The sequence below is a fragment of the Drosophila serrata genome, unplaced genomic scaffold, assembly GCF_035046125.1.
Source record: "Drosophila serrata isolate PLE 108 unplaced genomic scaffold, ASM3504612v1 contig_184, whole genome shotgun sequence".
Lineage (NCBI taxonomy): Eukaryota > Metazoa > Arthropoda > Insecta > Diptera > Drosophilidae > Drosophila > Drosophila serrata.
In genome coordinates this window covers 6,446,630-6,474,023 of record NW_028257082.1, presented here as the reverse complement: position 1 = coordinate 6,474,023, position 27,394 = coordinate 6,446,630, and the positions used below count along the sequence as shown (strand labels likewise).

At 38.8% G+C, this 27,394-nt stretch overlaps 1 protein-coding gene across 6 annotated transcripts in view; it reads left to right on the top strand.

The window, feature by feature from the left end:
- The window catches only part of px (MAP7 domain-containing protein plexus), a 102,882-nt gene that overhangs the window by 25,236 nt on the left and 50,252 nt on the right, over window positions 1-27,394 (top strand). For 4 of the 6 annotated variants that reach the window (XM_086828528.1, XM_020948488.2, XM_086828526.1 and 1 more), the window contains exons 4-12: window positions 4,600-4,819; window positions 4,881-5,140; window positions 9,448-9,584; window positions 9,653-9,943; window positions 10,017-10,209; window positions 11,722-11,846; window positions 11,921-12,139; window positions 12,227-12,368; window positions 12,445-12,520. In XM_086828528.1, the coding sequence (XP_086684654.1) occupies window positions 4,600-4,819; window positions 4,881-5,140; window positions 9,448-9,584; window positions 9,653-9,943; window positions 10,017-10,209; window positions 11,722-11,846; window positions 11,921-12,139; window positions 12,227-12,368; window positions 12,445-12,520 (1,663 nt within the window). Of the gene's footprint in view, window positions 1-1,421; window positions 1,855-4,599; window positions 4,820-4,880; window positions 5,141-9,447; window positions 9,585-9,652; window positions 9,944-10,016; window positions 10,210-11,721; window positions 11,847-11,920; window positions 12,140-12,226; window positions 12,369-12,444; window positions 12,521-27,394 lie in introns of all 6 variants that reach the window. The other 2 variants (XM_086828530.1, XM_086828529.1) reach the window with 1 other exon arrangement.

Here is a 27,394-nt window from a genome sequence, read left to right as displayed (position 1 = left end):
TGACCCAGTTGGGTGGGCGCGCCATCGGTCGGTTCGAGTTGTGAGTTTCAGTTGGGTTTTGGCCAAGGCCAAGTTGGCTTCACTCTTCACTCCAATTACCATGCGGCACCACTCACAATTGGCTTCTGCTTCTGCCAATAATCCAATCAATTTTTTAACAACCTGTGTTTTAACAGTTTGATTTGCATTTGGGCAGCGGTTCAGGGAAAGTTCAACGTTTAATAATTAAGACTTTTCTTTTTTGCCTCTTGGTAATGAATGGGCAAGGGAGTGAGTGAGGGTTGTGTACTTTAAATAATTAAATGGGGTTTCAGTTTTTAATAAATAAAAGGAGGTTTTAATTCGCCTTTCTTACTTCAAGCCTAAAAGGCAACTTACTTTAGGAAACTGAATTTTATAAACCCTTCCGGTTTGCACTTGACTTATAGGATCGTATCAGAAAACCATCATAACTAAGCATTTTTTGAATTGATATTTTAATTAGATAATACATTGAATACATTTTCCATTTTATATTATCAAGTAAACTAAATGTATTTTTTCAATCCAAACTTTATATTCTAAAACCTGCTTATTTCATATAATTATTAAACTACCGACTCCCTCACATGTTTAGAAATTGCTATGAAAACTTAAATTGCTATAAAAACTCTGGGGATTTCCACAAAACTCATGTTTTGCATTGACTTTCGCTCGAGTGGTGCTTTCCGAGGCTCATTATTATTATCCAACTTGGTTCATGACAACAGTTTTGGCCCCCGCTTTTTTGTTGTTATGGTTATCAGTTGCCACGCCTTTCGCACGAGCTTCAATTGATTGTCTGTGGCGGTCGGATTCATGCGAATTTTATTCTCATCGTGTGAAGCACTCGTGGCCTTTTGCTCAGTTTCATTTTGGGGAAGCAACAGGTGAGGTATTATAGCACAGGGAAAAAATATAAATCATTTCGGTACTGCTTTCCCTTTATATTTTAATATATATATATTGGTTTAAAAAAAGCATTACAAAGCATTCTGAAGAATCTTAAGCTATAGTATAGTAGACATCATTTCCCTAAAAGATCTCCAAATTGTTTACTGTGTCGTTTAATGAACTCATAGGCTGGTGCGCCTCCATTAGGCTGTGGCATGTTGCATGTAATGCATAATTAGTTACCTCTTAATCTGCCCACGGTGGGCAATCGCGTGTGTTTGCGGAATTTCGTAGCAATCCCGGGAACGGGAACGGGAACGGATACGGATGCATCATTATCATCATCATTGCCGGGCGTCATCCGTCGTCGCTTTCGCGTTCGCGTTTTATCCACGCCCAACTGCACAGGGATATACTGTTGATGAGAGGAGTGAGAGAGCAAATTGTAGAGAACGAGAACGTTTATATCGGTTTCAATTAAATTTAATGTGTATCGTGTTTTAATTAAGGTGCCCGCCAAGAAATCTCTAATTAATCTGCTCAACAACAACAACCAACAACAACATCCACTGCCACTAGGCTAATAAGAAGTGATTCATTCAATCTCAATTGAAGACAATTGAGCAATTGAAATGCTGTGAACAAAAAATGATCTACATTTATGCAATAGAAATATACAAAGTATTTATTTGAGTGCTCAGTGAACAAGTGAACTGCTGCTTGCTCAAGCTCAAAATGGCTCAAAACCTGACCATGTTGGTGGGCGATGGCAGCAGCAACAACACCAATAGCAATGCCAAATCTAATAATGGCAATGAAAATAGCAACTGTTGCAATACATCAACAACCACAGTCAATTTCAAGCCAAAGGATACGAATGGCTGGAAGGACTACAAGAAATTGAAAACGTATCTCATTCTAAAGGATCAGCAAAGTGAAAAGGTAACAGGGATAACCTGATCGTAATGAGATATCTCAAAAATTACATATATTAAAATCTTAAACAAGAAAGGAAACTTGCTTCGAGAAGACCATACCTTTGTAGTTTGGTATAAAATGTAGGTTTCAATTGCAAATCTATTATACCTAAAATTAAAATATTAGTATTCTTCGAATATATATTTTCTTATGATAATTATTTGAACCAATCAAAAAATGCATTAATTCAATTCCCAAACCTTTCGTATAATAATTTTTGTTAGGTTAATAAAGCTGCATACTACTTTTAAATAGTAAAAAATTTTTTTTTTTTTTTAATTTTTGATCATTTTAACGATGTAGCCCCTTTGAAAATATTGTTTTCTTCTGGAGATGTCTAGATCGCCTCGGCTAAGAACGCTGATCAAGAATATATATGGTTTATAGGGCCGGAAATGACTCCTTTACATGCTTCTGACTAAAATTATAAATTGCACTGCAAGGGTATAATAAAGTAAAGCATATCTTATTCAAGGAAAATAAAATTTATAAATAGTTCAAATAACCCGTTCTATATCTAAAGAAAACAAAGCCAATCGCTTGTTAAAAATGCCCTGCTTTTGGGTATTAAATATAGCCATGCCATCAATCAATATTGACCCAAATAGCGAAAAACAAACAATTACTAATAAAACTGTAATTGTTAAAAAGATAAGAAAGGAAAACATAAACCATAAGCTATCGTGATTTAGAGTACTTTATAATCCCAAGGAAATGGGAAAAAATACCATTAATTAGTAAAAGTTACTTTTGTCGAGTTAAATACTTATTTATATCTACTTAAAAAGTGACTGAAAAAGTTTCCAACAACTTTTTTTCACATCAAACAAACATTGCGCTTTAACCGCAAGCCAGATTTCCTTCCTCCCACTTTGTTTTATAATTAACAAAACAAACGGCTACAAAAGTTATGAAAGAGAACAGAAAAAAAGCAGAAGAAAAAAAGTTGTTCATAAAAAGTTATTAAACGGTCATGACCCCCATTTTCGAAATGCTTATCAGCGGCATGAAAAGCACAAGAAAACAAACAAGAATGAGGTCTAAAAGAGGTTCTTTTTTTCTTTTATTGTTGGGGGTTTGGGGAGAAAAACAGGGAAATAAAGTCAGCAAGCATAAAAAAACGAAAAACAGAAAAAGTATGCATATATATGTATTTATATATAAAAAAATATGACGAACTTGTTCGTCCATAAAGCCAACTGACTGACTGACAGACGTAAGTGGGCGGGGTCAGGGCGGAACAGGAGCAGGAGACGCCATCGAGGCCCCTGGATCAATAAATATAGATGACATGGCACTGTCCAGATTAATGTGATGTGTATGCGAGCCGCATGACAAGGCAAACAAACAAAATGGAAACAGAAACAGAGACAGACAGACAGACACACACAAATACTCCCCGTAGCTATAGATACTATCTGTTTGTATCTGAAAGTTACCCATGCCACGGTGTCCGTTGTGTAATCAAAATGCGCGCCTATCAATGTCAAAAAATCTGACACAATGAAATAAGACGAGTAAACAAACAATTAAATTTACTTAGTGCCTAATAAAATATATGTGTACGAACGGCTGGAACCCCTGGCCACTGTTTTTTCTAATCTGTGTGTGCAAAGTAAAGATGCATGGATATAGATAAAGATGTAGTAACTGTGAAAATTTGCAAAGAACCATTATATACGAAAGTATGCAAAATATTAAAATAAAGCAAGAGAGTGTACATGGTCGTATACGTAATATGCCGCCTGTCATTGCCGATGACGACGAGTTGTTTTGTTTTGTTTTCGGTGGCAACTGAGGGTGTATCCAATGTGTGTATATATTAATTTGTATAAACACAGATGACGTTTGAGTAACGGCGCCCCCATGGGTTTGCCACAGCCGGGGGCAACTATGGTTTGACAGGTCGTATACGTAACGCACTTTTGCCGGTGAAGCCGAATGATAGGTTAGGAAGTGAAAAAGCTAGTTATTTGCAAGTCTAACTCAATTTAAATGATATTTTTATTCAAGGAGAGCTTTAAAAGGTATATACTTTTCTGTTTTATCAGGTATTAATATTTAGATAATAAGAAAGATTACCATTTTCCATAAAAATACTTTATTTTCTGATTGATTCAAAAGAAACATTAACTTTACTTTATTTACTGATTGATTCTTTAGTTAATCCTCAAAAAACTTAGTGTATTCTTTTTATTAAGCGTTTATTGTTGTTAGCCTGAATGTAAATGTTTTATTCATGGGTGTGTCAATCTATCAATCTATCAACACAAATGTAATTTATCAAAGTCGTTTCTGTGTCAGCATCTTGAACAATTATGAACATCAAAGCCGGCTTGTGCTCATCAAGATTTAGCAGTTTATGGAAACTGAAATCCAATCAAAATGTTCACATAGCTTCAGGCAATTAATGCAATCGAAATCTATGTATGATTTCTATTTTGGGTGTTTTTTTTTTCTTCATAAACATTGCTATTTGGCATTTATTCACACGGTGTATATAGAGGTCGTCATTGCGAATATGACTTAACAGTTGTTTGCTAAAAATCTCAGCTTTGTTAATCGATTTTAAATAGAACCATATTTGTATACTTCACACCTATATGACATGATGTCTCTTATATAATTCTGCTAAATGATACTGCAAATTTCCGGATCAGGAGTTGTGCTATTTATGACTAATACACATATATCCAAAATAATTTACAGGCCTCCAACAAACCGGAATCGGAGCGTTCGTATCAGCTGCGAAAACGCTCCACGCCCGCGGCCGAGAGAACCACCTTTGTATGCTACACCTGTGGTACGGACACGCCCTCATCCCAGCTGCGACTGGTCTACTGCTGTCCGAATGCCGAGAGGGAACCCTATTATCCATTCATCAAGACCATGAAGGTCTACAAGAACGCTAGTCCAATTAGTCCGCAGGGTGAGTGCATTAAGTACAAGTTTTGTCATCTGAACTAACGCAATTATCTTGTGGCTTCCAGGCATGGTTCAGGTCTGTTCCACCTGCAATGAGAAGCACAGCAACCTGGCGGAAGGTGGTCCTCCGCCAGCCAATTCCACCATTTCCCACTCGGCCGTGGGTGGCGTTGCCATTGGCTCACCCAGCGCTGGACAATCCCTGGAATCGAACTCTGTGGTATATAGTGCCAGCGGAGCGATAGCTGCACCCTTTGGGGGTCGTAATTCACCATCGGAGAAGTCCCTGGCCAATTCAGACTCCATGAGTAATGTGCGATTTAGGGTAAGGAATCTAAAATCTGGTGATAAGCGCAAAAAAAGTGCCAAGGTTATGGGGATAATGATCAGCACGTTTCCGCTCTAGGGAATTCTTTAGAATTTTTGATGATTACAAATGTTTGAGAACTTAAATCTGACATAAGGTATTAAAAAGTCTTTTTAAAGGGTTGCATTTTTAAAGAAAATATGTAGTTTACCAAGACTTATTTAGGATAAAGCTGTCTTCTTAATAGAACCATAAGTAATAGCATTAGAAGATCAGTTTATTTATTTCTAAATAGTGCCACAATCTGATCATATAATCGCTTAGCTAGAAACAATTTCTAAATGGAAATAATTGAGCTTTTTTAAAGGAGAAACTAAGTGTTTAATAATATTGTACATTTCAAGTACACTATCTCCCGATTTAACCCATTCGAATTTGTCAATAGATAAACATTCACACTGAAACCAATTCTAGAACTTCTAAGCCTTCATTTAGAAAGCTCTAAGTGTCTTTTAAATTATATGCTTCTTATTTGAACCCAGTTCTATCGATTAGTATAGGAAATACTTTACTTAAACCAAAATCAAGTCCGGACATTCGATTAGTTCGCTCACACACACAGATGACGCAGTTAAATGGATCGATTGTCAATAACAATTTGTGCGGTGTACTCGAATGAGATTTTCATTTGCCTGCATCATAAATAATCCCACATATACAATATACAATATATTATTCACAGAGTATCGGTTAAGTGCGCAAACATGGAAATTTACTAGGCGAGAGAGTTGAGTGCGCGGGAGATAATAGTTATGGTGGAAAAACAATGATTGCACTTATTACAGCAACTGGTGGGAGACAGAGCCACCGATGAGAGAGGATCGGATCGGATGGGATCGGATCGGATCAGATCGCATGGGTCAGCAGTAGCACTCGAGTTGAGGCAGTGATAACATTGCCAGCGATTAGCACCACTCACTTGCCCCCTCTTGGGCATGGCGATAACCCAACTGAACCGGGCCCCATTAAAGTGCCAGGCGTCTGGTAGTGGGCACATAGTCAGCAGATAGACAGAGCCCGAGGATGGTTCACGACCTGAAATTGTTGAGTAATTCATTTGTAGCCAGAAGGCCGTTTGCAGAAAGAGAACGCTGCCAGATAGATAGATCGGCTTATCAGATGTGCTGCGGAAAAGCTATGGCTAATATAGCTTCGATCGTCAGCATGTTAACCAATTTGAGTCAACAAAATGTTGAGATTAGATAGCCGGAATAGCCCACGGCAACTCCGCATGTTCCATGCACACCTTCTGCTCATATTCTTGCTCCTGCTCCTCCTCGGCTGGAAAGGCAAATAAATATGGAGCAGGTGGTAAAAGGAGGAGGAGAGACCAAAATGAAATTATTGTTTAAACAAGAGAACGTATATTGCGGGGGGCAATAAAAAATAAAAACTGGGTAAACTTGGTCGAGTCAGAGTCGCCGGTTGGTTCTTTTTATTTTTTCCCCCCTTTCTGTCAGTTTAAGGCATCTGCTTATAACCGGTTTACTTGTCTGCCTTTTTATTTATTTTTATTTTTTGCTTAATTCTACTTAAACGCTTTTTATTTATAGCCGACTGTTGGTGGTTCTCATTGTTGTTGTCGCCAAGTTTTTAGTTTTATTTATTTTGCTTTAGTTCTCTTATTTTCTAATTTGAAATCTTGAAGCGTTTCGCCGCAGACAATTGAAAGACTTGTCGTCGCCTTGGTCGTAAATTATGACCATCTTCTTCATGTTGAGTTTACTCTTCATATTCGCACATGTATATTTCTTGGCATTATGTATATTTTATAAGTTTGTATAATATATTTGGTCAAATGTCTTTGTTTAATCCCCCCATTTGTTTGTGGGCTATTTGTATAGCTTAATTTGTCTTAAAGTGTGTTTTCTCTTTCAGTTTCTTGTTGATTTACTGTTTCGTTTTGCTGATTTTAGTTTTGTGAGATTGTTTCCTCTGTACCTCGATCTGTATTTATATTGGTTAAATAATGGCATTCTTTTAGTTTCTTTTCGGGAATTCCGCACATGATGTGTGCAGCCTTGACAGCGTCGAGTTGATTGACTTGAATAGAATTATAATGTAGGAATTATTCTAATGGTTTCGAAGCGAATAGCGAAATGTTTTCATTGAGTTGTGTTGCCTCGGATTAAATAGAAACAGAATTTTGTCTTTAAACAGGTGCTGCCTGCTCTCATTTCGCTCTATTTTGTATATATCTGTGATCTCTGGTTATGAACACTGAATAATACTGCGTGGTATATATGTATATTCTGGGCTTATTCAGGTCATTGCACAATCGGAGCAGAGTTTTCGAAACTCGTTTTCCCTTGCATAAAGAAACAGTAAACTGAAGCACACACATAAAATACGAAATTAAATATAGATAAATGCAAATATTTATCAGCACAGTAACTCAATATTTAAACAATTCTTTCCGAATTGTTTACATTTGCATTGTCTTATTTGTTGATTTCTGTTTTTGTGTTTTCTGTTTTCATTTTCATGGCAGAGCGTAGCTCTGGCTTAGTATTTGCATTACGGTCTCAGGGCTTTGAATTGCAAATGTTTGGCTTGGTTACCATTTATACATGCGACTAGGATCCCCTATCTGGCGACTGATATCCCCCAAGATAACGCAAATCATTTTATTAAAGGCTGTAAATGTATTAAGCTAAAGAGAAACACCTGCATTCAAGTCATTCAACTTGCTTGAGCACTAAATAATAACAATACAAGTGCTGCCTGATAATTACTAATCGGAAATTAATAAACAAATACTGAACTCAGTGGAGAAATAGATTTTCTACCTACAGAAAAATAACTGAAGAGCCCAGAATGAGTTAATAATTTTTTCGTTGAACTGTAAAGAGTTCCCCTGTTCTTGACTTGAGGGCCCCTTGAATAACCAATTATATACAAATATGGACAGTGTTGACACAGATCATGATGTCAAGTCATGTTGGTACAAAAAAGAAGTCAGAATATATACACTGACAAAATAAAACCTTTTTCAATGTTATAACATTGAAAACATAGAGTATATTTTAACAGAAAAGTATATCAAGATTAAAAAATACTGTTTTTGAGACTAAGTTTCATGATTAAAGTAGAAAAATGTTATAAAGTTTGGAAAACTTTCTTACTACAGCGCTCTACCTAATACTTTATATAGAAAGTTATTTAGAAAAATTAAAGTTTTTCTTCTCGGTTTTAAGATCTCTTCTCAAAAAAGAAAATTCGAAAGCACTTTCGTTTTGATTTCAAAAAAGTTTTATGATCTTAACTAAGAAAAGCAACATATTTAGGAAAGTCCAAGTTTAAATACCCTTATATATCGGAAATCTATCATAGCTAAGCTTAAAATATTTAAATTTTTTAAGCCATATTTTTATATGACTATTTTTTCGACTAATCAAAATTTAAAAAACTCATAACTAAGAAAAAAAAGCATTCATTTTAATCCGGAAAGTTTTCCTGTGTTAATTTTTATTAGATTAATAAAACTGCATAATAAATTAAACTTTTTAAAAAATGAAATTTTCAAACTTTTAACGATGTAACCCCTTATAAAATTTTGAAAAAATTAAAAACAAATTATTTTTTTCCTTGAGATGGCTAGATCGATTAGGCTGTTGAAGCTGATCAAGAATATATATATAGTTTATAGGGTCGAAAATGATTCCTTCACTGCGTTTGGAGCTTATGACTAAAATAAGATTTTCCCGGAAGAGTACATAAGCTCATTAAAATTGATCTCATCAAGAATTTTCCCAATTTTTCCAAGTGTACAGGAAAAGTCATATAAAGAAATTGTTCAGTGTCAACTTTGAACCTCAGCCACGATGATTGATATCATCTAATTAGTCCTAAACGAACCGAGATAAGGTGCTTTTGGCTTTGGAGAGGCATTCATTCGCTCTCGCCCTCGAAAATATATAAGTCGCAAAACCAATGGGAGATAAGTGAGCCGCGCACACAGTTCGAACTGGTTGGAATTGGTTTTACGGCAAAAGTGGAAACCCAGTCGAACGCCGGTCATAGAGTCGAGTGCCTACTCCTTGAATAGCAAATCAATTGTGTATAGAATATATTTAATAAAATTTGGTTTGGTGGGCCTTTTATTTCCCATTCCTATTTTCGCCTCTGATTAGATAGCATTCGAAACGTTAGTCTTTGCGGATCGTTGTGGCAGCTGGCATTCGTTGCGTGATATTCTTAGAACTAAATACACAAATAGCTAATATACAATCTGTGTGTTTTCGATTTCATTCCATCGTTGATAGCCCTACGAGACGAACTCAAACAATTCCAACTCAAACACGGCACGCGACCTCAAGCAAATTCGTCGCAGCGATTCGCGACCAAATTCGCCGAGTTCCAGTCAAGGAGGAGCCATCGAGAATGGGCACGGACAGTATCCGTAAGTGAATTATCCAAATACGACAGACAGACAATCCTTTAATCGTTATACATTTTCCCCTTTTACAGTTGCTCCATTTGCAAAGTGCTTTGCCCCTCAAACAAAATGGATTGGCTGTCCACCAGTGCCGAGCACATGAACTCCCATGCCATGCACTTTCCCTGTCTCAAGGCCAATGCTGTAACCAGCAATAATAACAATAACAATAATAATACCAATAACAACAACAACAATACAAATAACAACAACAACAACGAGCTGAACAGCAATCGCGTGTTAGCGTGCAAGGACTGCAAGGATTACTTGGCCAGCCAATGGGAATCGATGGATGCGGAACGCGTACCCCTCGAGCACAGAAGGTTCATTGAATTTGCATCCGATTCCCCAGGCTTAACTTGAAACGTGTCTAACTAACTGTCTCTTATTTTCCAGATACAACATTCCCTCGCCCATGCTGACCTCCAGCTCACCGAACGGATCTCGGCACGGCGCCATGAGCATCAACACTCCGCCCTCCACGCCATCCATATCATCGTCGACGCCTGCCAGCACCTCAATATATTGTTTCCTTTGCGGCCTGCACTCGGACTTGACGTTAGCCAGGGTACTCTATGCCAGCAAAGAGGTAGAGTTTCCAAAAAATGCAACTAGCAATGAGTAATTGGTTAATACTAGTAAGCTATCTGATTATGGAGTACCTTTTCCATCCTGTGTTAGCGAAATTCTTTATTGGACAAAGAAAGGAAGCGTTCTACAATCAATATTGAAGATTGATCGATTATAGAACATTTACCGGATGATATATCAAAAGAATTTGTCATAAAATGTTAGTTAGGGATATATATTGAGAGGACATGATATGATCAATTGGCGTGTAACTAATAGCTATTTGAATGCTCAGAAAGTGTGTGCACTTAACTTCTACGATATTCTTGAATCATTTCTGTAACATTACATATTAATAGATCTTAGAAAGGTTTATAATTTTGGCTTAAACTTCTCTAAACTTAATGATAAACTGCTAAAAAGCTCGTAATATAATTTCTATCTAGACTCTTTTACGAAAAGCCTCCCTAAAGTTGGATTTAAAGTTACACAATAATTAATAATTCAACAGAAGTACTCTATAAATATTACGACCCATAACTACTTAACTGTATGTACTGCTAAACAAATTCAATTGAAAACATACGTCTTTATAGATTCAATGTGGAAATCAACAAACCTCTAACTCAAATATTAAAACAAATTATTAATTTGAACCAACTAGCTTGCCAGCTACAATCATGCACAGTTAAGTCTTAGATTGACATTAACTAGAGGGTATTAAGAGTTTAATTTGTGCATTGGCTCAACTCGTAAGACCTTCAATCAATTTAGGCCACATTAGATGTATATGTATGCATAATATTTGCTGTATCGCTTGGCCAAACGTAATTTGCTGATAAGTTAAGGTATTTCAATGCATACACACGTCAGTCAATGAATATTCTAACCGAGTGCAAAGTAGGAATATATATCGAGAGTAATAGTTGAAATTAAATATCAACAAACATGTCGCGTTGAATATCATATTGAAAGTATTGTGAATTATAAAATTATCATTGAAAAGTACCATTTTATATATCGAAAACTATCGCATTTCACGGTAAATCATATTTTTCATCAATGTAAAGGGTAAATGTTATTTAATTTAAAATTTTCATTATAATTCTTATTGTGTTCGAAGTATATATTTAACAAAATATAGTTTTAGCGAAAATATACCAACTTTCGCGTCAAATATCGATACCGTACAGATATATAGATATTTTTAGTTCAGAGTAAACAAAATTGTTACATGATATGCAAGCAGATTGCTTCAGATAGTGCTTCCTATGGGGCATATCAAATATTATTAATATTATCTCAGTGCTGTGTTGTTCATTAATTATCGAATGAAACTGTTTTATTAAGTAATGTGAGGTGTTTTAGTTTATTTCGATAGAGAAACAAAGATAAGTTCAGATTAGATAATATGTAGCTACAAGAGATGTTTGATTTAATATTTCCTCCCATTATTGTTACTTTAATCATTAGGCTTATGCAAATTGTTACCAATTATATCATTATAATTAAATTTCCTTTATTATTTCAGGGTTCGAGGCCTTATTTTCCATTGTTACTCAAACATAATTCATTACCCAATGCTGAGCAACTGAGAAACAATTCGGCCCTGGTCTGCACCTTTTGTTACCATTCCATGTTGAATCAGTGGCGCAAGTGAGTCAGCTGCATTTAATATCCTCGTACATATGTGCAAATATTAATTAATTGACTTTACCCTATCTCACCAGATATGAGGCCCAGAGTCCCAGTGTGAATCCAGCGGATCGTAAATACAATTGGCATGATTACAACTGTCACCTGTGCGGCATAACGACTTATAGGAAGCGTGTCCGGGCATTACCAGTTAACGAGTTTCCATTTGTGAAGCACCAGAAGAGTGACGATGGCCTGCTTTTGGAGAATGGAGAATATGCGGTCGTGTGCCTGGATTGCTACGAGAGCTTAAGGTTCGGAATTCTTTTCAGAATGGGTTATCAATTGATCCAGGAATTTATATATATATAATTAATTACTTATCTATATTGTAATTACAGACAACAAGCCTCGCAGCACGATCGCTTTGGGGTGCCCATTTCCAGGCGGGCTTACAACTGGGTGCCACAACCACCACCGCCAGAGGACAGTCCCGAGGCCGCAGTGGCCCGTCTGCCCTGTGGCGAGCGTTCCGATCGTATTGTAAGTATATATATATACACATGTAGTAAAGTAATGCAACCTGACCCGTGTCCATGTGCCAATTTTCGCCCCACAGCTCATTAGCAGTGCCTTGAGGCCCGTGCCAGGGAAGAAGACCACATCGCCCAAGCAGTACGACAAGTCAAAAGAAGGTAAGTGACTCCAAATGGGCAGCCAGCCAAAGGGCGGGGGGAAGCCTCATTCTCGGCTTCTGGTAACGCGAAACGCTCCTCAAGCCCCCCGGGGTTAGCGGGTTCAAGTGAAACCCAATTCGCGTCAATAAATTTCAATTGGTTTCACTTAACTTTGAGTGTTCAGCGGCGTTGGCCGCTTTGCTCGGACAGTTCAATAATAGCCTCAGCTCGGCCCGTTTAGCCTTTCAAAGAGCAACATTGCTCATTGGTTTGGGTGGCAAACCCAAGCAAACATTTGCTGCATTTAGCTGGCACCGAGATTATTTTGCATATATTGACGTCAAAGAGGGATAAGTGCATTTGTGGGGAATCTGTTCGTTTAAGTATTTGACTTTTAAACTGATTTTGAAGTAGCTTTGCGTAATGTGGAATTAATATGTTGAAATAATATGGGTTTTAATATGGTTTCGGAACTTAATAAGAGCAAATTTATATCTGTAGAAGGAGCAAAGTTCATTAAGGACCAAGTTTCTTATTGTTTTTGAAAACATTTATCGGAAAGATAAGCTGTCAAATTTCATACATTTTTAAATTGCTAAAGATGAATGTTTGTTAGACAGATAATTTAGAAGAATGGATAAATGAAAGGGAATCTGTAAACTGACACTGCACCCTTTCTGCGCTTTACAGCACACTCTTTCTTGTTTACAGTATGCTTTTTGAACTTTACAGCACACTTTTCCGGCTGTACAGCAGATTTACAGCTCATTTCTTGCGCCTTACAGCCCTCTTTTTGCGCTTTACAGCACCACTTAGCAGTTGACTTCCGGTTAAGTCGGTTCAATAGGAAAAGCAAATGGAATTTCCAGATAGTTTGTCTGAACTGTAACTAAAACAAAGAAGACAACTGACACCTTAACTTGATCTTAGGAAACCTAATAAGAGCTTCCAATTATTTAAAATAATATCTTTTCAAGATATAAATCCGCTAAAACTTTATATTAGACTCAAATTTGATTATCAAGATCTTTATAAATGTTGCCATTTTGTCTTAATTGAAACAAAAATCAAATTTCTCTTTCAATTTCGTTTTTCGAATTCTATTTCTTGCTTTTTTTCGGAATATTAGTTTGCTTTCGTCCCCCAAGAGTCCTTAAGCCACCACAACCACACGCACACTCTCGGAAAAATCTCTGCAAAAGCTTCTCTAATTGCATTTTCTCCGAATACGAGAGTGCAGAGGAAAAACTTCAACCTGAATAAGAAATCAACTGATTAAATACCCAATAACAAGCTGAGACCATGCTGCCCCCATGTACTCCTAGCTCTTGTAATAAATATTGATTTTTTATGAATTGCAATTTGGGGTGGTCGGGGGTGTGGCTTTCGTCCTCTTTCCTCACTTATTTATGCAGCAGCAATGGCGTCGGTAAACTTCTTCAATAAAATGCCAAAAAGGAAACATCATAAAAATAAATAAACAGAGAAACCACAAGCACACACACAGAGACGTCGTACTGTGTATATAGCTTTGCACACGAATTTTTATGCAGCACCCCAGCACAGTACTCTCACACCCACACACCCACACACACACACACAGAGACACTCTGAACCCATACTCCCAATTCGAAGGACCCACACAAAACCACCTACAAATGCCACTTCCGACAACAGCAATCCCCAAACGAAAGGAGAACGAACGAACGAGCGAGCAAGCACAAATAATAAAAGCAACAGCATAAAGTATTTCGAATTGAATTACTCCGTGTTATCCTGTCAACCATACGAAAACACTCAAGACCATTCAACATGCCACACGCTTCCTGTGCGACGCCACCCACCAACCACCACCCACCACACCCATTTAGTCGGGTTTTCCTCCCCCCCTTGGGATCTATGGAGCACCCATTCCACCCACCGTTTAAGGAGTTGGCATCGATTTGCAAAAAGTATATTACCACCCGGGGAAAGGACGAGACTTGGGGGCTTAACTTCACCCCCTCCCGGCAGCGTTGATGCCGCCAATAAAATGAAGTTATGCTCGACGGGGGTTGGGGGGAGTGTATTCGGGGAGTTGAATAAGTAAACATAAAACCACTGAATTTACGCTTATTGCACCCGCAAACATTTTGTTTAACACAACAACAGCTCATGCTTTTTCTCACTCTGTTTTTCTCTCTGTCCCACTCTGTGTATATGGCCATCTCGCTCGGCACAGTGGGTTGTGTGGGTGTCATTTCCGGCCTCAATTTCAAAAGAAGCTCAAATTTCCACACAATTTTCCGGCTTCGCTCTTTGGCACTTTGCTTCGTCTCGACTCGTCTCGTCTCGTCTCGTCTCGTCTCGTCTCGTTTCGTTTCGTTTGCTCTCGGAATCGTTTTTTTGCACCCCCAATGTTGTTGGACCCTTATACCCTTACCCCTAACCCCTAACCATTCCCTTACCCTTGCATTTTCCCTCTCTCTCTCTCTCTATTTACCCACCGCCCCCTCTTGACTGACAGCCGTTTCCTCGTTGCCACTTGTTCAGTCAGTCACTCAGCAAAGACTCAACCCCCTGGAGCTGGCAGCCCGCAACCCCTAACCACAATTCTGTTCTGTTGTCGCCTTTGGTTGTGCTTTTTTTGTACTTTTGCCACATCTTGTCGTTGTTGTAGTTGTTGGCCAAGTTGCCACCTTTGCCACAGAAATATTTCAAGCACTTGCCTCAACCCCGAGCTACCTACCTACCTACCCCTCCTTCGTTTCCGTTTTGCGTAGAATAACAGTTACATTATCCTTTTTATTGCCACACTTTCCAGACACGAATGCGAGGACGAGACTGAAAGAAAAGTGTGTGTGGCACGGGAAAGAGCACGGGTGGCAGAAGTGTCGGCAGAGAAGGGAGGTGGAAAACCAGGCCCAGACACAGACATATTTGGCTTGTGGCAAGCTACTACGACGTGCCCCCGTCTCGACCCTTTCCGTCTTTTCCGTTTTTCAGTTTATTGTGTTCGCCCTTCCCCCGCACTCTTTTCCCTTTTCCGCTTTTATTTTTTCCACCCCGCCATCCGGCCCCCCGTTTTGGGAACTTCCAGGAAATTGTGGGCGAAAAATGTGCATTTATTTTTGCTGGAACTTGCTTCCTTGGGCTGACTCGAGTTGCAGTAAATTGTGGTAAACACGAAGCCAAGTGTTTGGAGAGTATTTACCCGGTTATGCCCCACAGTGGTTGGCACGCACAGTGGGTCGCATCGTCATTTGCATAATTGGCAAACATGATTGCAGGCTGAAGAGATTGTCGTGTCAAGGAATGGACTTTGTTGTGGTGTGCGTAGTGTGTGTGTGTGTGTGTGTGTGTGTGTAATTCAAGGGGAATTATGCAAAACAAAAATTGACTTCTAGCCTTAGATTATGGTGATTTTCGTTAGCCGTGAATATTTAATACACGGTGGGTGTTAAATTTCACATAATCGGTACTTGCAAGGAAACGGGAAAATTCATTTTTCTCCATGACTCATTTATGTTAAGAAAGAAAAATGCAAAATACTTGAACATTAATCGATAATACACTTTGGGTACGGGTTTTCTTTTGAAATTATTATTTTGGATTTGGGAAGAACACATTATTTTAAGGCGTTTTCTAAAAGGAGTTCTTTGAAAAACAGAATATAGAAAGTCTTAACTTTCTAAACCATCTAATAAATAAGAGTATCATTTAGTGAAATAACAATTAAACCTTCCCTTGTTTTACCAAATTAATATAAATGTATAATTATCCCACAATTAATTCAAAATAACCCCCTGAAATTTTAAACATATATCTTGATCCCCCTTCCAAATCGCATTATTCACATTCCTAACCGCTAGTTTCAATTGATTCGCATGTTAAACCAGTTTATTATCGCCCATTTTCGACAGGACAATTTCCATTTCGAGCAGCACGCTCTACATCTTTGTTGATGCTAACTGAGCAGCATCTCGCAGCATCCTTACAACTTCATCCCTTTGTAATCATCATCATCTGTTGGCAGCAGCTGATTTATCCCCCCCCCAAAACACACACACACACACACACAATCACAAGATATTCATATGTTGGTGCTCGTAGCTGTCAGCACATAACCTCAACTCACTTAAGGGGGGTTCCCCAATGTCTATCTCTGCATCTCTCTATCTCTCTCTTTCTTGCTCTCTTTTGGGGCACATAAAGCGCTGATGTGGCATGAAAAAACATATAAATTCTGCCAATCGATGAAGATAAAATACATTTTGTAATACGTTAGCCCACAACCATCACCCCATTCCTTCTCTTATCTAAAGGTGGGAGGTTGTGGGTTGCCAGTTGGGCGGACTTCTGAGGTCAACCGTTCGAGTGTGGGCGTCTTTTGGGAGTCAACGAAGTGTGCAACGTCAACTCGCACACACACACACACACACACACAAAGGCATTTCATGTGGGTGTAAGTGAAATTTCAAGTGGCGCTACCAAGGCAAACTTTAGCATTGACTCTTAGTATGCCGCCCCCAACATATGCTTTTGAATACAGTGGAACTTCTATGAGTTAAACTTGTTCAAAATTTGAGTTATCTCAAGTTATACCATACAGAATTGAGTTGCCAAGCTAGAGTTATTTGAGTTTTGAGTTAGAAAAGATCATTTTATAAAAGACTAAATGAAAAATTCTTTATTTATTTAAACGAAGCTAGACTGTATATGAGAATGAGCGTGTGTTGGGAAACCCTTTAAAAGCTTGTTGTTGCCAGACACATAAACGTTTAGCCCATAAACCCTTGATGTATGGAACATAAACACCACACTTGCAAGTGCCACTCATTCGGTGGTTTCTGGGGTATCTGAACGGGGTCCGGGATAGGGGGACTCCGGGACTCTGGGACTCTGGGACTCTCGAGGTATCGTGGAGGCTTGTGGCCCTGGTGTCAGTGGTTAGTGGTGGTTGCTTGCCAGCTAACTGCTAACTGAAATCCAATGTGTGTGTCCGGATACGGGTTTGGGTCTCTCTGCCTCCTGCTCCTGGGTCCGGGCAACCGCAATGTCAATAAATATGTTACGCCTGACTCGTCCTTTTTCGCTTCCAAGGGGGGGGGGGATGGGTCCTTTGTTGGTTAGCAATTTGGTTAAACATATTTATTTGGGGAGTGCTCTCCCTGGCCTGGCCTGGCCTGCCGGTAGTTCACAGTGGTTTTTTCTCCTTTTGTTCGATTTCAACCGGAACATTGAGTTAGCCGTAACAATTTCTGTATTTTTCCTATTCAATTTGAAGGCATCGATTTATTTCCGACAATTGCAGACTGCAGGCAGTTCAGCAAAAAAATATTTACATTTTTGGTTCTCGCCTGAAAAATGCAGTGCATTTATTTGCACAAACTTTTCAATATTCAAATTGCATTTTCTCCTGCCGGTCCCCCCGTATAGAATGTAAAAGATTTTTATTAGCCAACCGGGTTTATGAGATCTTCTACTTTCAAGGGAAAAAGTTGTTGGCCAAGGATAATCTTATTGTTGCTCCCTTTTTGCAGCTAATTCCTATGCTAAAACTTTTTGGGTTCTCAACTTGCAAGTCTTTATTATTAGTTTTTTTTTTTTGTTTTTGCAAAAATTGCAGTCGCAAATTTAATTAAAAAACTTGACAACAACTAAGGACTCGCATACACATAACGGAGACTGACTTTGAATTTTATCAACCCCCAGAGTGGTGCAACTCGGGGAAAAGGAAGGATGAACGGAAGGATATTGAGATGGTGGAAGGAGTTGAAGGCTCCAAGACACGAACTACGCGATTTTCCGGCTTCCTTTTTCCGCTCTTTTTGTTGTTGCTGTCGCCGCCATATTTACTTTGTATTTGTTTACGTTTTTATTGTGTGCTTTAGCGCATGAATTTAAATATTTGCCAGTTGGTCCTTGTTGAGAAACAGTTACAGTAACAGAAGCAGACATTCAACAACATTTGTGTAGCGCTTCGCTTCTGTAAGTGCACGCGGGGAAAATTGCGATATATTTGTGGATTATTTCGATAGTATTAATAGATTTATAGAAAATGTTACAAATTGTTATTAAATTAAAAAGCTTAATTAAAATCTATGCTATTACATATTTTATTTTCTAATTTTTATAGTTGTTTTAGAAGAAGGTTCTTTTTGAAAAACATTGTTATCGAAATATGTTTGAAGAAAAAAGAATTAACTTCTTTACTTAGGATTTAAAAATTGTATAACTTTCATCTACTAATTCTCTCAGTGTGCCCATTGTTGCTGCTTTTATTGCACTTTTCACTTGCCCCACCTACTTTTGCACCCGTCTGTTTGTGTATGTGTGCTAGCGCCAAAGTGATTTACTGTTATAAATATTTGCTTGTGAGCTTTTTAAGTACTTTTTCTCTTCGTTTCCTTTGGCGTACTTGTGTTTTGTTTCGTTTTCTTTTTATTTTTTGTTTTTCATTTTGTCGGTTTTGGTTTTGTGTTTCTTACTCTTCGTGTTTGCAGCTGTTTTGCACTTTTTTTCGCCACGTTTGCTTTGGCATTCATTCCCAGTTTATTCAGTTCTTCGTCAGCGCCTAGTAACTGTTTGCTTTATGAGCTCAGACCAGCTTTCACTGGTCCTCCTCCCCCCCACTTTCGCCCACGGAGGAGCACTTTGTTTGCTTGTTTCTGTTGCATACTTTTCAGCGTAATTTTATTGAATCGTGTTTACCCTTATGTCGAGTCCCGGGTTCTGTTTGTGTTTTCCCTTACTCATTTTTATTGCCCACTCCCCTGAGCACTCATTTGCTCTATCGTGGCTGGTGCCCATTGTGATTTTTGGGTTTTTGCTTTGATGCACCGAAAGAAATTGTGATATCATAATATGTGATTTGAAAGATATACAAAAGATTAAACGAGATATCATATCAAACATTTTGTGAATGTTTTGAAAGGATCTAAACACTTTTAGATTCCTTTTGAATTGATTTTAAATCTATTATAAATTGATTTGTCATTTGATATTTTTAAAAACTTGTATTTTTACGTTTCTGTATATTTACTGAGATAGGATGTTGTTTTATAATATAAGAAATGTAAAAGAATCTGTTCAAAAGTTATGGTTTAAGTACAAATTTGAATTACCTGTAGGATTATAAATATTTTCTTGGTTTGTTAACTGACTTTACTCAGATACTTGAAATGCTTTTCTTGTTTCCATTATTCCTAAACCAAGGCCCACTGTATGTAGAATTTGATGGCAATCACCACTGTGCACTTGCACCGCTGACTCCACCACCACCACTCCCCGGGGGAATCATTTTGCATTAACTGAGCAAATAAACCAACTTTGTTATACTTTCGTTCATTTCATTCCGTTTGCCTTGGCCGTAGGTGAAGAATGGCAAGGGGGAGGAGAAGGATGAGGATGTGGTGATGGTGGGTGAGGTGGGGGGTTGGGTTACAGAGGGGGGCTGTTGATATTTCTGTTTCTGCTTTGGTTTTCTGTTTCTGTTTCTGGGTTTCTTTAACAGTTGTTGTTGCTTTTGTTCTGCTTGGGTGGTTATTTACCCTGTTTCGCTGTTGTGTTTGCCTGTGTACTCTCTCCATCCACTCTCCCCTCCTCCCCCCACCATCTTAACCCCCTTTTTGGCCCACTTCACCCAGGCTCTGCACTCTCTTACTCCTCTCTCTCTTTGGCCATCCCCTGTGCCGGCTTTTTGTGTGTGTGTGTGAAATTGAATGCTCAATTGAGCACTTAATTAGCAAAAACAGTTTTTAATGACGACACGAAAGCTTTTATGCTTTGAATTCTGCGTGCAATGGGGTCCAGTCGGTGTGCACTGTGAGAAATAACAGAGGGAGAATCAATAGAATTAATTGAAATATATATGTATAATTTATTTTGATATCGTATCTTATCTAGATGTTAATATTTGGGTATTATGGGAGCTGTTGGTAAAAATCTTCATTTTATTTATTTAATTTGATCTAAAATGCATATTAGGTGAGTCGTTTATTGCGATAAACTTAATAGATATATCTTGATGCTCTATTTATTGCAAAATTTATATATCTTATAAACTTTTAGATGTATATACATCGTTATTATGATAAATACTACTTAAAACATAAATATCGATAGGTTATTTATTAGTTTTATACCTTAAAAAGGCAGATTATTCAATAATTAAAAATAATTAGATGAATATCTTTGTTTTCAAATAGTTGCATATAAAATCGTCAGGATTCGTCTGTTTTTTTTATGTTATTTTTTAATGAAGTGTTTTAATGGTTGTAAAATTAGAAATATGGTATTAAAAAACGTAGCAAATTGAAATTTTCTTAGTCGTCTACATTATTAAGACTTCTTTAACTTTTAAAATTGATTGCATTTCGGCAAATATAATTTCGAAAACGATATTTTTCTTATAGCCAATTGAAATATTTATTACCAATTAAATAGACCTCTTTTATTATACCATTTTTACGTGTGTTCTTTGTGTTCTGTGGTATTTTTTTATTCATTTTCATGGTGGTTGCATTTCTTGTTAATTTTCTCCCATTTTCACAGAAGTTTCGGGGTAAGCTGAGAGTATTTAAAAGCACGTGTCGGCGGCGGCTTCTTTTCTTCAACTCCCATCCCCTCCCCCCCATGCACTCACCTCACTTTGTCGCTTACGCATACAAGAGCAGCGCCTGCATGCGTCCGGCATAATTGTCGATGTGATTAATGTGTTTTTAAGTGCATCATTTTGAGCATATTACGGAGTTTATAGGGGTTAATTTCGCTCCCCTGAGCACTTTGCATGCCATTCGATGAGGGGAGGCCCCTTTGGCATTTTAATTGAATTGTTGCCATTGCTTTGCCCGCTTGCCACGTTGTTTCCGATTGCTGGTTGCCTTCGTTGTTGTTGTTGTTGTTGTTATTGTTGTTGTTGAATGGTATTTATTACCCCATTCCTTAATTTTCTTTTGTAGAGCTCTGTGCCGCCTCACGATTTTTTAATTAACGCTCATTTGCTTAAGCGAAAAAGTGTTGAAATCGTTCAGACCAAAAGCAGATTACGGCAAGGAAAAATATTTCTTTTTAAAATAAAATAAGGTTACGAGAAAAAAGAAGAAAAAGAATGAAGGTTAAAGGTGGAAATACACAAAAGAAAATTGTTTAAAAGATATATTTATAAGTTAATAACCTTAATTTATTATCTGCCTCGCAGCTTTTTTCCTTAGTGTATCTTGAGCATTTTGTTGAATATTCGAGGCTATCGAAGGTTATGTATTCCTTGGAGTATTCCTTTCCAGCTTTCTTCTTATTTATTTTTTGGCAAGTACTCCAACGAATTCCAACCCCCTGAGCACTGGATGGATAAATCCTCTGAGCAGGATTCGATATCCTTCCCTTTGCCCATCCAAATCGAAAGACAAACATCAAGTGGCATTGGGATACATCATAAAATACTTCAGTTGGCTGCTGCTGCTGATGATGATAATGATGCGGCTGGTGCTCCTACTCCTACTCCTGATCCTGCTGCTGCTGCTGCTGCTGCTGGTGCTCCTGGCCATGGGTCCTTCATGCATCAGTGGGCAACAACAACATTTGCAAATTCAATTGAATTGATACACGCACCACTTGTTAACCATTTCGGCCTGAACGCACCACACCACCCCCGGTTACCAGGACCCCCAGCCACGTAGCCATCCTATCGATTCGTCCTTCTAGCCATTGGCAACCACCGCCTACCATTTCCCTGAGCCCTGTGTGTGTGTGTGTGTGTGGTCGTCTTATTATTGGTTTTACATACACATCCGTTGCTCAAATATCATTAGAAGGATACGCATGAATCCAGGATTGCCAGTCAGTCAACAAACTGGGCAAGGGCGGGGGATGGTTACGTAGGATATGCAGGATTGACAGGGGAGAATTGGTGGCTTGGCACGCCGGGTTATTTGAACAATGGCTTAAGGGCCTATAAAATCACACAAGGGGTTATAAATCCATTTGCAAAACCAAAATCCAAAAATATCCCAAAGCCAAACAAGGGGTTTACTGGCCCTGCCCTTGTCCCTGTCCCTTGCCCCTTCAAAAAACGCATCCCAAAAATCCGACAGTGGCTGAGCCTATTTTCATGATTTGGTGACATCAACTTGGCTATATCTTCCTCCACACACACTCTACCTTCTAGTATGTGTGTTTGTATGCATTTGTGCCAGGTCCAAAAACCAAAAAAAGTTTATGTAAAACGAGCACTCAGTTCGTGACTTGGTTGATTGATTGGCAAAAGGGGCAATCGTAGGAAAGAGCAGGATTACTAAAGGTTGGGATTTACCATTTGCCCTGAAATGTATGCTACGATTTTTGGAATAATCGTTCTAGAGCGGATTTTGAGGAAAAAGTGAAGAAAAATACATATAAAGAAGCTGTAAGGAAGGTAAAATAAGGAAGATATAACTTAGTACTAAAAAATATACAATTTAAGTTTAAAATTAAATTAGAACCAGTTAAGGGAACCTTAAAATATAAAAATTACTTAGATTGCATTGAAATGAGTTAAAATAAGGCAAGGAACTTTTCATTTGGACTTCTAAATATTTTTTCTACTTTAAAATTAATAATTATTTAATATTTATTAAACTTAAATTCAATATCTGGGAACTAAAAACGAAATACCTAAGCTTACTAGCTTATATATTTCTTGTATTTCTTTCTTTCTTTTTGCCCTCAAAATAAAGGATATATACTTTTTATTAGCTGAAGACCAATATTTATGTACTAAACTTTCTTTTTAGGACACATTATTTACGTGATAGTTTATAGTTGCCATTTTGCTTCAAGAAAATATATATAAGAATATATATTTCCATGTCAGCTTATCTCCTTGCCTCCCTGTGATTCTGTCAATCAAAGTTCGCACTTTTATGAAAAATAATCGTTCATTGTCATACAAAATATTATTTTTTCACCTTTTTTTCTTTTACTTTCCCCTCGGCTTTAAAAACTTTCCAGGATAACGCAAGTTGATGGAATAAGGTTGCGCCACCGGGGGGAAGGGAGGTATAGAGCTGCCATGTTTGACACAAAAGTCAGCTATGCCGGTGGAAAAGCGGAAAACTCCCTTAGCCCCTCCGCCTCCCCTGAAGCGCAGCCCTTTTGACGATTTGGTCGCTTATCCGTTCCTGCACCTGAGCTATTTTTGCACTTTTCACATTTGCACCCAGCACGCCCCGCTTTTCCATCCCACCGCCCACTTTTTCTACCCCTTTTTTTCGTGCTGCGTTGTGATGGAACGCGTAGTTTGGCCATAAAAGTTTTCGCAGCTTCCCAGCAGCAGCAGATTTTTATTAGTTTTTCACGTTCTGCATTTTCCGCGCGCGCTTTTCACATGCCGCTGGAATGCCGGAGCCGCAGCCGAAGCTCGGTTTATTGTTATGGCAACATCGTAAAAATTTATCATGCTCTCGTAGTTGGCAAAACGACAACACCCCCGGCCACAGCCGCAGTAACACTGAAAATTCCACAAAGAACACACTAACACAACACCAACAACACCAGCAACAACACCAACAACAACACCAACAACATCAACACTAACACCAACAAAATAAAAAACAAAAGCAAAAAAAAGCGATGCCAACAATAACAAGCACACACTCCTCGCCACAACAACAAAACAAAGTTATCGCATTTTTATGACAATTTGACGACGACTTTCATTGCATTTTTTAAGGTGGCAAAGCATTTCCTTGGAGCATCAAGCATACCCAAGTAGCGCACAAAAAATGCTTTATATCTATATATTTGTATATATATTGTGTACTGTGCAGCATATATATGTAAAATAGAGTATATAGAACAAATAGTATGTCTGGGATTTTTGCAGGTAAAAGGTAAAACAGACTTCTTCTTGTACTCCTGGCCCCTGCAAAGTTGTATCCTCATGAAGGAATTAGAATGCACACACAAATAATAAAACTAAGGGGAATTAGTAGAGCTTGAAATTTTCTCAAAAGGATATATCTGGGGGGAAGAAAAGTTAGCTTGTCCTTAATTTGATTTGAAACTAAAACACTTCTCGTTTGAAAATTATGTTTGCTTCAGAAATCTGTGTTTTTTCGAGTTGAGTTTTGAACATATGATTGAAATCTTTGAAAAACATTATATTTATTTAAGCGAAATTCTCAATTAATTAGGAGTTAAACTATGTACTACTATATTTTATTATATTTTTCACAGCAAAATATATAGAATATAGCATTATTATAATACAAATATTCCATTTTAATATTTTAGGAACTGCTTTAAATAATGAACTAGCTCCACTTAAAAATCCAATGTAAAAATAACTCAAAAACGATTTCTAGTTTGACTTTTTAGGCAGAAAATATTTTAAATTTTCCATTTGTATTCTTGTTTTCCAGTTTTTGGAATTTAACAAGCAGTGCAATATTGGACTTTGGTAGCCAAAGCACAACCAAAAACACAACCAGTAACCAAAACAAAAACAAAAAAATTGAAACAGCAACAAAAATGCTCGTAAAATAGTTTCGCCTTGAATTTCTCAGTTCGATTTCGGGTTGGTTGAGTGCACGCTCTATTAGTTGGAAAATAACCCAAAGTTTGCTGGCATCTGAAAAATTAACACCAACATGCTACCCACACACACACACACACACACATAGAGGGAGAAAGGTAAACACAGATAGAAAGAGAGGGAAGGAAAATAGGAAAATATTCTCACATTTGAACTTCGAGCAGGAAACACTAAAATGCAATGCCAAAAGCGACAGCAGGAGCAACAAAAACAAAGCTGGGAAAAAGAGAAGAGCTCTCTCCCTCTAACTATTTCTCTATTTCTCCATTGGCCTCATCCCAACTCCCTCTCTCTCTCTTTCTCTCTCTCTCTCTATCTCTCTCGGTTGACTTTTCTCGCAGCCCTGCAGCTCTCTCCATTTCTCTTTGGGAAGCCCCCTTTGGCAACAACTACTCCTTGCTCGTTTTCCATGGGCCTCTCTCATCATTTCTCTCTGGGATCAGGGACTACCCGCCACCCCTGGCCACCTGTCTAATCGGTGTTTGTTAGTATATAAATCTAAAAGCTAATCCGCTTGTATTTCCGCTTGGGCGCTGTGAGGTTAGACCGGAAATTCCGCTCTACATGCAGAATGCAGCAGGAACAGGAGCACCGCGGGAGCACTGCCACCCACTGGGCAGGAAACGAGGCGAATCCGATGGCGATGGCAATGGCGAGGACTACGACGAGGCTGCGTTCCGCCATTGTAGGAATATTGACGCTGGGTGTCGACGTCGGAAGTTGTGTTGTGCACAGTTCCTGCTTCCTGCTTCCTGCACCTCCTCCTACTCCCTCCTTGTAGCCTGCAAATATTTTTTATAACCCCGACCAACAGGGGATCTCTGTGTGAGTGCACCCGCTCCCAAAGCTCTGACGCCTGTGTCAAGGTATCGATGGAAAGCCGAATTCAACCAATAATTTTTTTTGTAGGCAAGGACACTGCGAGAAATTCTACTCAGGGAGTTTATTATTTATTATATCGGTATATATATATATATCTCATTGAAATCACTGAACAAATTCCTGAAATATTTGCAATATTCAATCGATATTATACCTTAATTTTATCTTCTAACCACTTGTTGCACAGGTTATATAAATTATCTCAAATATAGAATTATTTTTAAGCCCAGGAGAGAGGAAGGTTTTAAACTTTTTATAATAATAAAAACCTGCCTTAACCCAGTTCTTTAAACAATTTCCCTCAGTGCACTTATCTGTGTATCGCAGATTGTTACGCTGCTGCTGCTGCCGCTGTTGCTGTTGCACATTGCACATTGCATGTTGCTGCTGCTGCTGCTGCTGATGTTGCCTACCCGTCACCTATCCACATAGCTTTGGTCCTCTCTTCTCTTCTGCCTGCCTTCTCCGGCTCCCTCTGTCTCTGTCTCTTTCCCGCCAGGACTCTGTTTCCCTTTAACTCTCTCAGCTGGGTGAACCGAAGGCTTCATCTCCTGGCCACGACTCGTGTATGAAGGCTCGGCTGGAAGATGGCCTGCTGCTAGTTTGCTCCTTGAGCCCGAAACTGCAACCAAAACGGGGTTGGGATTGGGATATAGATGCTCCTCGGCTGGTGCATCCAATGCAGGAGAGAGCCTGGTGTGGAACCACTGAGAGCAGGAGACCCAACCACCCAATTACCGAGCACCGAACACCGAACATCGAGCACCGAGCACCGTGCACCGAGAGCGAGAACTTGAAAAGTGAAAAACTTTTGACTGTAAATGCTCTTTGGGAGCAGGGGAGGATGTGGTGCAGTGGTGGTGGCACGGCGGTGGGGTGGCTCTGGGCTCTACGTGGGCTTAGTGGGTGACTGTGGAGGTCAGGTGCGGAGCTTGTGCTGTCAGTTTAGCACAAAGCCATATCCGTTATGAGCGGCTGGCAAAGCGGGCGAAAAGAGCAACAAACTGAGCGCTCAGCTCGGATTTGCCCATGGGTTCAAAAGGGGCAAGTGGGGGCCACACACACACACACGCATCTGGATATCGAGAGGGGTCAGAGAGGGACAGACTCTCGACGAAGACCAAAGCGAGGGCTCGTAACTAATAACCAAGTAAATTGATACGTGACCCTGCATTTAAATGCCATTATTGCCTACGCCCCCGGACAGGCTGCTATCCCAGCAGCCTCCGTCAGTCCACCCGGAGGTCAGTCAAGTGAGTGGAGGTCCTGCTCTTGGGCCTGCGCTTGACTTGCGACCACCACAGCCTCACGACCTGGCCCCAGGAAGTGCGGGAAATCAAGCGAGGAAGGTGGAAGGAATGGAAATGGGTGGAAAATGGTACTGCCGCCGCCTCCCCTCCAACTCTCTGCCAATTTGTGATTGGAATTTTTGATGAGCCCAACTGACGTATTGATTG